This window comes from Haemaphysalis longicornis, unplaced genomic scaffold, assembly GCF_048455015.1.
Source record: "Haemaphysalis longicornis isolate Haplotype H1 unplaced genomic scaffold, Haemaphysalis longicornis Haplotype H1 scaffold_15, whole genome shotgun sequence".
In the NCBI taxonomy this organism is placed as follows: Eukaryota; Metazoa; Arthropoda; class Arachnida; order Ixodida; family Ixodidae; genus Haemaphysalis; species Haemaphysalis longicornis.
Window position 1 is genome coordinate 23,760,382 of NW_027526257.1, and position 11,825 is coordinate 23,772,206.

The 11,825-nt window shown below is 48.2% G+C and overlaps 1 protein-coding gene across 1 annotated transcript; it reads right to left on the minus strand.

Moving 5' to 3' along the window:
* Positions 1 to 650: 650 nt before the first annotated feature.
* Positions 651 to 11,531, minus strand: LOC144165723 (uncharacterized). The gene is made up of 3 exons (XM_077695518.1): positions 10,620 to 11,531; positions 9,771 to 9,864; positions 651 to 880 (listed from the first exon to the last, which is right to left on the minus strand). Exons 1-3 carry the CDS (start codon positions 11,529 to 11,531, stop codon positions 651 to 653), a joined length of 1,236 nt encoding a protein of 411 aa, XP_077551644.1.
* Between the last annotated feature and the right edge of the window lie 294 nt (positions 11,532 to 11,825).

The window sequence follows — 11,825 nt, forward strand, 5'->3', positions numbered from 1 at the left end:
ATGCTGAAATTCAAATCCGATTTCATTCGTGCTTCGTGGAATTGGACAGAGAGCATGTAAAACGAGGTAGCGAAACAAAAACGGAACGGAACAGAGCCACCACAGTCAGAAAGCTTGGACATGAAACTACAAACACTACGAATAAATTTAAAGTAATGGGTAATCAGCTTGTGTAACGCACCCTCTTCAGCATAAAAAACGAAACGTTCAAAACATTCAAACAATATAACTAACTCACAAACATTTTTACTGCTGACCTCAACATGTTAGAAAAATTCTGCACAGATCAGGTGTTTGATGGGGAACACTCGGAAAGCACTTCCAAAAAATAAATACTAAGCTACCCCTTTCACTAAAAAAAATACACAACCAGTGCATACTGCCGGTGATGACATGCGGAACTGACATTTGGCACCTTATTAAACAAACGCATAGCAAACAGATCGACCCAATGGGCAATGCAAAAAATTATGTTAGGAGTAGCATATAGGAACAGAAAAAGAACTTCCTGGATTAGGGAACGCACTCAACTGTATGATATTATTGTATATAAAGGAAAAAAAACAGACAGAACGAATGAAAAGTGAACTCCTTGCCGCCACTGAGACGATAATCGGTTCATAAAGATGTTCCCAGAACAGTGATGCCGCCTACGCAATGAAGGAAATCAAAGCCCTTGGAATCATGCCGAAGAACTGGACAGGGGAATGTCGTCGGCTTCTGGTCTTCTCGGGGCTAGTCTGGTCGGCTGGTCTCGTCGGATCCCGTGCCGGGGGCACCAGGCTGGGGAACGCGCTGGCCAATGGCTCACCGGGGCTGGTCGGGCTGATGCGATCTTTGAGCCTTGAGGTGGTCGCTTTAGGAACGGAGACGGGCGTAGCTGGAGGTGACACGAAGGGGATCAGGACCTCAACCTCCACCAAAACATGTTGCGTGGTCGTGGAACGGATGTCATGCACAATAGTGGATGATGAAGCGATCTATTTACAGAAAGAGATGCAAGGTGTTTACAATTCGGCCATCAAAACTCGAGCCATGCCGCACACCAACTGTCATCGTCTTCCTCGGTATAAGGTCACCGATGCACTACGCTGCAGCAACCGTCTTCGTCTTTGTCGGTATAAGATGACCATTGAACTAGGCTGCACAGTCTACTTCTTCGTCATTTAGTTACAATATTACTTATTGCTTATACGGAACGTTGCACAAGACTATGTATGTATACATATATATATACACAGTTGTATATATAAGCGTCAGATACAGTTGTAGTAAATATAAATACCCCAGAAAGCGAAGGAGAACACAGTCGCCCAGATAGCCGAATTGGTAAGGCATTCGAGATCTAATCGAAAGGCGTTGGTTCGGTCCCCACTCTGGGCGCGTGTTTTATTTGTTTCTTCCTCACGTAATTAACAATAAAATAAAATAGTGTAACGTCACTAACGGTAATGAATCGTCTAACCATTCCCCTATGCCTTCTTTGTTGTTTAAGACTGCCGGCATTTTTCTTTGTGTGTGTATATATATATATATATATATATATATATATATATATATATATATATATATATATATATATATATATATATATATATATATATATATACATAAATATATATATACATTGTAAAAATGATTATAGCTTCTAACAAAACCGTTTATTGGTCGACGTTTCGGTCGGATGCTGACCTTTATCAATACAGCATTTCGTATTTCTCTGCACGTATTTGCATGCTCGTCGTCCAACCCTGCCGAAAAAGAGAGAGATAGAGAGAGAGGGGGGGATTTGGGGAGAAAAGCAACAACAAACACACCCTCTCGGCCAGTTGAGGTAAAGGTTAACAAAAAGAGAAATTGGGAGAGAGAAAAAAAAACGAGAAAATAAAAACAAACCTAAACATGCATAGGGAGAGAAGAGTACACAAATCTTTCAAAACGCTGTCCTCTATCATTCGTCAGCTTGTAGAAAGAGCGACAGGGGCCGCCCGCTTTAAAAAGGCGCCGCTCTGCTCGAGAAAGGAAAGCGCAACGCAGTAACAGAAAGGATCTCATAAAATCACTGGGGGCACAGCATTTCAATGGTCACTGACATTCCGGGAATGGTTTACAGGAAGCGGTCGCAGCCGCACACATGTTTTAGTGACGCCAACCCTTCAAACAAATAGGAAGGCTTGTTAAGAGTGTAGGTGCGATCACCGTACTGTGGCTCAAAACATGCAAGGTTTCGCCGACCGGCAGGACGGGTGGGCGGCATTCATCATACTTCGGTCAATTCTTCCGATCTGTCCGGGCGGTCGAAGGGGTCGTTCCTAACCATGGACCCGGGAAAGGGCGTTTAACTAATCCTCTACCGGCAGGCGGAAGTGGCTCGGGCCCTTTCTTGGAGTAAACGACGGCGGGTACCTCGAGGCTGTTCGTGGTATATTCCGCCTGTGCGGAAACCCCAGAAAGGAAATGAATAAAATTAGAATAGCCTGAAAACTTGTTTAGACAACACAGAGACTTACAATTTAGATAGGGGATTATTCCGCAGCCAGATTTTCAACAGCATGTATAAACGACATAACGCACGGGCTAACATGCATTCCTGCCTTTACGGTATTGAATTTGTGAATAATGTAAGATTTACGTTGTTCGCGTTCTCTTGTAGTACAAAATTCACTCTGTAAAAGTGTGACCCTGATGAAGTCGAACGGGTGGTTTTCGGAGTTAATATGTCGTGATAAGGGTAGATCCGGGAGTGCACGAACATGTGCGCGATGGTTTTTGAAGCGCATTCAGAATGCTCTGTCCGTCTGGCCAATGTATTGGACGCCACAAACACCGCACTCAAGAAGGTACGCCACATTAGAAGAGTCGCAGTCGAGTGTGGCGTAAATTAAATGCTTGAAATGGGAGTTGGTGCTTTCTGCCACCGTGGTTGTCTGCATGTGTTTACATATGCGGCACCGTGCCTTTCCGCATGGTCGACACCCACCCTTGGGTGCCCTCTCAGTGTTGGCGTGTACAAAGTTATCTTTAATATTTTGGCGGCGCCGGTATACGACCCGAGGAGGGGTGGGGAAGATTTTCGAAAGCCGTTTACTCTGTTGTAGCATGTTGAAGTGCTTTTTCAAGATTTTGTTTATCTTTGGGGAATTGCCCCCGAACGTCAAAACTAGGTTTCCTCTCCCCTTCTGGTTTAGTTGTTTTTCATGGTGCAGCAACTCTTGGCGATCAAGGTTGACCGCTTTGCAAATAGCGTCGTTGACTATGGGTGGTGGATATTGTTGCTTCGCGTGTACATTGCGCAAGTTTTCTGCGTTTGCCTCGAAGTCCTCGGTGCGGGAACAAATTCTCCTAAATCGGTGGGCCTGCGAGCATGGGATACTCGTTTTGCAGTTGCGCGGATGACCACTGTCGAAGTGCAGGTACTGCTGCCTGTAGGTAGGTTTTTTGTACACGGTAGTGATCAGTTCTCCTTTGTCTGTATTTATATGCACGTCAAGGAAATTGATTTCTGTGGTTGAATAGGTATAAGTAAATGCGATGCTTGGGTGGGCCTTGTTGAAACACTCGATGAAGTTGGTTAAGTCGTCCTCCGTACCGGTCCAAATAAGGAATACATCGTCCAGAAAGCGTTTGTAAAAGACTGGCTTAATTTCACGGGTTGATAGAAATTTTGTTTCGAGATCGTTCATGAATATATTAGCGTAGTTGGGTGCCATTCGAGTACCCATCGCAGTGCCGTTCAACTCCGAAAACCATTAACTCCGAAAACCACCCGTTGGACTCAATCGGGGTCACACTTTTACAGAGTGGATTTTCTACTACAAGAGAACGCGAACAACGTGAATCTTACATTATTTACAAATTCAATACCGTAAAGGCAGGAATGAATGTTAGCCCGGGCATTATGTCGTCTATACATGCTGTTGACAATCTGGCTGCAGAATAATCCCCTATTTAAATTGTAAGTCTCTGTGTTGTTTAAACAAGTAATCAAGCTATTCTTATTTTATTTATTCCCTTCCTGGGGTTTCCGCACAGGCGGCATATGCCACAAACAACATCGAGGCGCCCGCCGCCGTTTACTCCAACAAAGAACCCGCGCGACTCCCGCGTGCGGTTATAGTATTAGTTAAGCTCCTTTTCCCTGGTTCATGGTCAGAGACGACCCTGTCGGCTGCCCGGACAGGGCAGAAGAATAGAGCTGATAATGCTAAATGGCGCTCACCCATCCTGCCGGTAGGCGGAATCGTGCATGCTTTGAGCCACAGTGCGGAGATCGTACCTACACTCTTAACGAGCCTGCCTGTTTGTTTTGTAGGGTTGGCGTCACTGAGAAATGTTTGCGGCTGCGACCGCTTCCTGTCAACTCTTCCCGTAATGTCAGTGACCATTAGAATTCTGTGCCTCCCAGTGATAATGTGAGAGCGTCCCTGTTACTGCTTTGCACTTTCGTTTCCTAAGCAGAGCGGCCCCCTTCTACAGCGGGCGCTACCTGTCACTCGTTCTGCAAGCTGACGAACGATGGAGGACAGCGTGTTGAAAGAGTTGTGTACTCCTCTCTCTTTTCTGCATGTTTAGGTTTGTTTTTATTTTGCGTTTTCTTTCTTTTGCTCTTTTTCTCTCTCTCTTTTTTGGAAACATTCACCTCACCTCGCCGAGAGCGTGTTTGTTGCTCCCTTTCTCCCCAAGTCCCCCTTTCTCTTTTTTCGGCGTCGTTGGACGACGAGCTTATAAATACGTGCACAGAAATACAAAATGCTGTCTTGAGAAACACCGACATCCGATCTAAACGTCGACCAATAAACAGTTTTGTTAGAAGCTATACCGATTTTTCTCTCTCTCTATCTCTCTCTCTCTATATATATATATATATATATATATATATATATATATATATATATATATATATATATATTCATAAATATAAGCAGAAAAAGATACTTCTCGAGGAGCCAGAAGAACTATTGAGAAAATGGTAGGCGCATGATTGCGCCTACCATATTTTCTCAACTATATTTGTCTATAAATATGTATATATATATAGGGTCTGGAAATGAGGGGCTCGTTAGGAAATACAGCAAGAAATGCCGGCAGTCTACAACACCAAAGAAGGCACAGGGGAATCGTTAGACTATTTTTTACACTCAGTGAAGTTCCATTATTATTTTTTCTTTCAATTACGAGAGAAAGAAAGAAAGAAAAACACACGCCATTAGTGGGGACCGAACCCACGCCTTTCGATTTAATCTCGAATGCCTTACCAATTCGGCTATCATGGCGACTGTGTTCTCCTTCGCTTTCTGGGGTATTTATATTTACTACAACTGTATCTGACGCTTGAGGGTGGTAGCCCGCGCCACTTTCTTTCTTTATTTTTTTTATTTCTTTCTCTCGTAATTGATAAAAAAATAATAATGTAACGTCACTAACTGTAAAAAATAGTTTAATGATTCTTCTATGCCTTCTTTGGTGATGTAGACTGCCGGCATTTCTTTCTGTATTTCCTAAAAAGCCCCTCATTTCCAAACCCTATTATCGTGCGAAAGCTTAGCGAGAGCCTCCGTTCTGGCAGCCTTGATACCAAGGTAGCATAAGAGGGTTTCCCGCCAGTTACCCGCTTATGACAGCCTGTAGACGTTCGCCTCACGCCCCGGGGGTTGAAAAGAAGGTCCCCTTCTCCCCGTTTAGTCTGAGTGGCGCTGGCTTCCACCCTCAAGCGTCAGATACAGTTGTAGTAAATATAAATACCCCAGAAAGCGAAGGAGAACACAGTCGCCCAGATAGCCGAATTGGTAAGGCATTCGAGATCTAATCGAAAGGTGTTGGTTGGGTCCCTACTCTGGGCGTGTGTTATTCTTTCTTCCTTTCTCTCGTAATTGATAAAAAAATAATAATGTAACGTCACTAACTATAAAAAATAGTCTAACGATTCCTCTATGCCTTCCTTGGTGTTGTAGACTGCCGGCATTTCTTTCTGTATATATATATATATATATATATGTATATATATATATATATATATTATATATATATATATATATATATATATATATATATATATATAAATATACTTGAGAAAATGGTAGACGCACGATTAAAAACAAAAACAGTGGTTTACTGACGTTTCGACTGCGGGACCAGTCTTCATCTTGAGTGTCAAGATGAAGACTGGTCCCGCAGTCGAAACGTCAGTAAACCACGGTTTTTGTTTTTAATCGTGCGTCTACCATTTTCTCAAGTATTTTTTCTGGCTCCTCGAGAAGTTTTCTTTTACTGCTTATATATATATATATATATATATATATATTGACGCGTACCAAGAGTAATGACGAAATAGTCCGAGTGGGTGATGGTAATTTAATAAGGCGAACTTGTGCCTCCTAGTCACTCAGCAAAGAAGTTGCTTCTTCCGGCCCACCACGCGCTAGACTGCCGTTCTCGATCGTCCAGCTCGGTCCACGTGCTCTCGCGCGCCACTGCCCGAGCCACTCTGCTCCTCCTCGTCGTCGTCGACAGTTCGTCGGCACGCGCTGAAGACAGGTGGCTGGAGGCGTTCCCTTCGTCGTCGTCCTCTTTAAACTTCTTATACACGTGACATTTGCCCCCCTCCCAAGAGAGCATCGTCTCGATGCGTAGAGTCACCGTATGGTATGCTGCGTAAATGGCGGGGTCACGTAGCGCTGAGGTCACAAAAGTCGTCATCGGGAGAAATAAGGCTTCATGCGTACCACGTGGACTACTTCAGGTTGTGGCCGGCCGCGTGCTCGAGGAGAAGGACAGGACGTAAAAACTTCATAAGTCACGTCGCTTAACTTCCTTTGCACTGTATAGGGCCCGAAAAATCGCCGGAGCAGCTTTTCCGATAAGCCCCGTCGACGAACCGGCGTCCATATCCAGACTTGGTCGCCTTCTACAAAGTGCACGTGCCTATGCCTGAGATTGTAACGCGCAGCGTCAAAGTGCTGTTGTTGCCGTATCCTCTGACGCGCAATCTGCCGTGCGTCTTCGGCGCGCTGTGTGAAGTCGAAGGAAGGTGCAGCATCGTCCCTTGAATAGTGAGGGAGCATGGCGTCCAGCATGGTAGAAACCTCTCGACCGTAAAGAATCTGGAAAGGTGTCATCCGCGTCGTTTCCTGTTGTGCCGTATTATAGGCGAACGTGATGTAAGGTAGAACGACGTCCCAGGTCTTGTGCTCGGCATCCACGTACATGCTTAACATGTCGGCAATTGTTTTATTCATGCGCTCCGTAAGCCCGTTGGTTTGAGGATGGTAGGCGGTCGTTCGTCGGTGGGATGTGCCACTCAGCGTCATGATGGCGCTCACTAGCTTGGCTGTAAAGGCTGTGCCTCTGTCCGTGATAACGCAAGCAGGAGCACCGTGTCGAAGCACGATGTTTTCAACGAAAAATTGGGCTACTTCTTCTGCAGTGCGCCGCGAGACAGCCTTTGTTTCCGCATACCGGGTCAGGTAATCTGTAGCCACGATAATCCATTTGTTACCTTGCGAAGATGTTGGGAAGGGGCCAAGCAGATCCATTCCAACTTGTTCGAATGGCCTCGCAGGTATTTGAATTGGCTGGAGCAAGCCGGCAGGTCGGTTCGGGGGCATTTTGCGTCGCTGGCAATCCCTGCAGGTACGGACGTACTCCCTGACAATGCTGGACAGCCTAGGCCAGTATTAGCTTAGTTGTATCCTTGCTAATGTTCGAGTGTAGCCCAAGTTACCGGCCGAGGGTTCGTCGTGGCAGGCTTGCAAAACTTCTTCTCGCAGGGGAGTTGGAACTACAAGCAAGATGATTCGGCCGTTGGGGGTAAAGTTTTTCTTGTACAGTACGTTATTAATCAAGCAAAAGGAGGAAAGCCCTCTGGGAGAATAGCCTAGGTGCAGTCGAAGTGTGTCCCTCCAAGAAATCAATTAGCGGCCGCAGTTCCTGGTCATTCCGCTGTTTATTTGCAACGGTTGTCGCCTGCACTGCACACACAAATGAAACGTCGTCTTCTCCACCTGCAGGCTCAACGGGGGCTCGTGAGAGACAGTCAGCATCGCTATGCTGCTTTCCAGATTTGTATGGGATAACCATGTCAAATTCCTGCAGCCTCAGACTCCAGCGTGCGAGACGTCCACAAGGGTTTTTCAAATTTGCTAGCCAGCTGAGCGAGTGGTGATCGCTCACAACACTGAATGGCCGGCCGTATATGTATGGGCGGAATTTGCTTGTGGCCCAAACAACCGCTAGACATTCTTTCTCGGTTGTTAAATAGTTCATCTCCGCACGGGACTGAGACCTACTTGCGTAAGCAACCACTCTTTCGACTCCATCCTGTAGCTGTATGAGAACGGCTCCAAGTCCGACGTTGTTTGCATCGGTGTGGATGATCGTAGGAGCCTCTTCGTCAAAGTGGGCTAGGACGGGTGGTGTCTGTAGGCGATGTCTAAGTTCGTCGAAAGCGACTTGCTCCTTGTCGGTCCACTGGAACACAACGTCATCCCGGGTAAGGTGAGTAAGTGGGGCCGCTATTCGGGAAAAGTTTGCGATAAAGCGCCTGTAGTAGGAGCAGAGTCCTAAAAACCGTCGAACAGCCCTTTTATCAACCGGCGTGGGAAACTTGGAAACAGCTGCAATTTTATCAGGATCTGGACGAACTCCATCACGGCTGACGACGTGACCTAGAAAGCGTAGTTCCTTGAATCCAAAGTGGCATTTTTCTCGCTTCAGTGTGAGTCCGGCGGACCGTATAGCCTGTAGCACTGCGGACAACCGCTTGACATGCTCGTCAAACGTCGGCGAGAATACAATCACATCATCCAGATACACCAGACATGTTTGCCATTTTAGCCCGGACAAAACGGTATCCATCATCTTTTGGAATGTTGCTGGTGCAGAGCATAGTCCGAAAGGAAGAACCTTAAATTCGTACAAACCGTCTGGCGTGATAAAGGCTGTTTTTTCGCGATCACGCTCATCCACTTCTATTTGCCAATATCCACTTTTTAGGTCCATGGATGAGAAATAGCGCGCATGGCGCAACCTGTCGAGGGAGTCATCGATCCTTGGCAAAGGGTATACGTCCTTCTTCGTCACGTGGTTCGGCTTGCGATAGTCCACGCAAAAACGGAGGCTGCCATCTTTCTTCCTGACTAACACGACAGGTGACGCCCATGGGCTCCTTGACGGTTGGATGACGTCGTCCTTAAGCATTTGTTCGATTTGGTCCCGTATCGCTTCGCGTTCTCTTGAGGATACACGGTATGGAATCTGGTGAATAGGTCTCTCAGTTTCGTCTGTTATGATGCGGTGTTTCACTAGTGCAGTTTGACGGACGCCTGATGTCGTGGAGAAGCAGTCGGCAAACTGGTTCAGCAGCTCGTACAGAACTTGTTGCTTATCAGGTGGCAAGTCAGGGTTCACGTCAACAGCGGCAGGAGATGTACAATCGCTAGACGTATCGCTCTGTAGTGCAAAGCAGGCTTGCCCGTCGTCGATTTCTTCAAAGCAGGCCACTGCAGTTCCCTTCGCGATGCGCTGACGTTCGTTAGTGAAATTTGTGAGCAACACCTGCGCGCAGCCTTCGGTAAGGTGCACCAGACCCCGGGCAATGGCAATTCCTTGGTTGAGCAAAAGGCCGCTTATCTGCTCGGCTATGCCATCACCACTGTGCTGATTGTCACAGACGACTGAAACAAGCGCGCATGACCTAGGAGGCATTAGTACGTCGCTGCCACCTATGCGCAGAGGTACGTGAATTCGCTCTCTTTCACTTTCTGTGGACGTACCGTTTGGCGAAAAAATGACTGAACGGTCACGAATGTTTATGACGGCGCCGTGCTCCCGCAGGAAGTCCATTCCCAAGATCATGTCTCTGCAGCACTGTGGGAGCACGAGGAAGGTGGCAACGAAATCACAGTTACCGATGGCAATCCTCGCGGTGCACTTTCCAATGGGCGTCATTAGATGACCTCCTGCGGAACGGATCTGGGGTCCACTCCATGGGGTCTTTACTTTCCGCCGGCGATCTGCCAGTTTTTTGCTTAGAATTGAGTAATCTGCACCGGTATCCACTAAAGCAACTATGGGGTGCCCGTCGACACATACGGAGAGGTCCGCGCTCACCTCTTCGTGGGAATTCGTCTGTGGATCGCATCGCGGCGCTGATGGAGGGACATTAGTAATTCGGCCGTCGGCAACCTTCCCTCCTGAGGTTGCTGCTTCTAGTTTCCCCCAAGGGGGCTTGCCGACCTTGGTCCTCGTGTCTCGCTGCCGCGATAGGGGGAACTGGGACGAGCCGGCGACGGAGAGCGGGACCGATAATGGTTCGGCGTGTTGGCGGGCCCATTAGCCAGGTAATCATCGATTGCTGCTGGTCGTTCCCCGATGCGTGGACGGCGAGCGGTAGGTGAGAATCCCGGCAGCCCTATCTCGCGGTACGGGCATCGACGGATGACATGACCTGGTTCTCCACAATGGTAACACAGGGGGCGGTTGTCCACCGTGCGCCACACGTCGGTCTTGCGGACCTGAGGACGGAAAGTAGGCCGTGGGGGAGGCATGAAGTCAGCTAGCGGCTCCTGACGTGGCACTGCAGGGACGAATTGGCGGCGACGGAGGGCCCCTGCGTAGGTTACTTGGGGCGCTTCTACACTGTGTTCCGGGGTAACAAGTGTTTGTCGGAGTTCCTCGCGTACGATTTCGGCGATCGAAAAGGCAGAAGCGATTACCGGCTCTGGGGAACTCACTTTCAATTTCCGCAGTTCTTCCTGGACGATGGTCCGAACGAGGTCACGCAGGTCCCTCTCGTTGACAGTGGACAGCATGGCAACGTTGCTCGATGCATGGTTCGTATGCCTGTTGTATTGGCGAGACCGCTCTTGAAGGGCGCGTTCAATTGCAGTGGCTTCCTTAATGAACGCCTGCACCGTCTGAGGAGGATTTCGCACCAGTCCGGCGAAAAGTTGTTCTTTCACCCCATTCATCAGGTAGCGCAATTTTTTAGCTTCGGCCATCGCAGGATCAGCCCGCTTGAACAGGCGTGCCATATCTTCGGCGAACATGGCAACACTTTCGTTCGGTTTTTGGATGCGGGAGTCGAGCAAACGCATCGCGTGGTCACACCGGTCTGTACTCGAAAACGTCTCGAGAAGCTTTTCACGGAATTCTTCCCACGTCTGCATACTCGCCTCGTTATTTAGAAACCAGGTCTCCGCGCCGTCTTTAAGAGAGAAATAGACGTTATGCAGTTTGTTGTTGTTGTTCCACTGGTTGAATCTGGCGACGCGTTCGAAGTGGTCCAACCAGTCGTCTACATCTTCGAAGGCCTCCCCGTGAAAGCAGTTGGGTTCACGAGGCTGCTGGAACGTCACCTGCGCTGCATTCGCTGACGCCATCGCTTGGGGGCCACGAGCAGAGCGTGTTCCAGACAGGGCGCTGAACTCGGGAGATAAGCCTAACAGGCGCCGGCTGGAGCGATGAACTGGTGTGTCCACGAAGGTAGGCCGCTCGGGGCTGGACAGACGAGAAGCAGGAGGGGTCTTGAACATTAGGGGCTTACCCCGCACCTCCACCAGTGACACGTAACAAGAATAATGACGAAATAGTCCGAGTGGGTGATGGTAATTTAATAAGGCTAACTTGTGCCTCCTAGTCACTCAGCGAAGAAGTTGCTTCCTCCGGCCCACCACGCGCTAGACTGCCGTTCTCGATCGTCCAGCTCGGTCCACGTGCTCTCGCGCGCCACTGCCCGAGCCACTCTGCTCCTCCTCGTCGTCGTCGACAGTTCGTCGGCACGCGCTGAAGACAGGTGGCTGGAGGCGTTCCCTTCGTCGTCGTCCTCT

Bases quoted from the DNA above. Each gene is read 5' to 3' on its own strand.
- LOC144165723 (XM_077695518.1), bottom strand. From the start codon at position 11,531: ATGTTCAAGACCCCTCCTGCTTCTCGTCTGTCCAGCCCCGAGCGGCCT. The intron at 9,865-10,619 runs GTAACCTACGCA...GTGCTCCCACAG, and splicing joins ACAGTGTAGAAGCGCCCCAA to TGCTGCAGAGACATGATCTT. The intron at 881-9,770 runs GTACGTCCACAG...TGTCACCTCCAG, and splicing joins AGTCATTTTTTCGCCAAACG to CTACGCCCGTCTCCGTTCCT.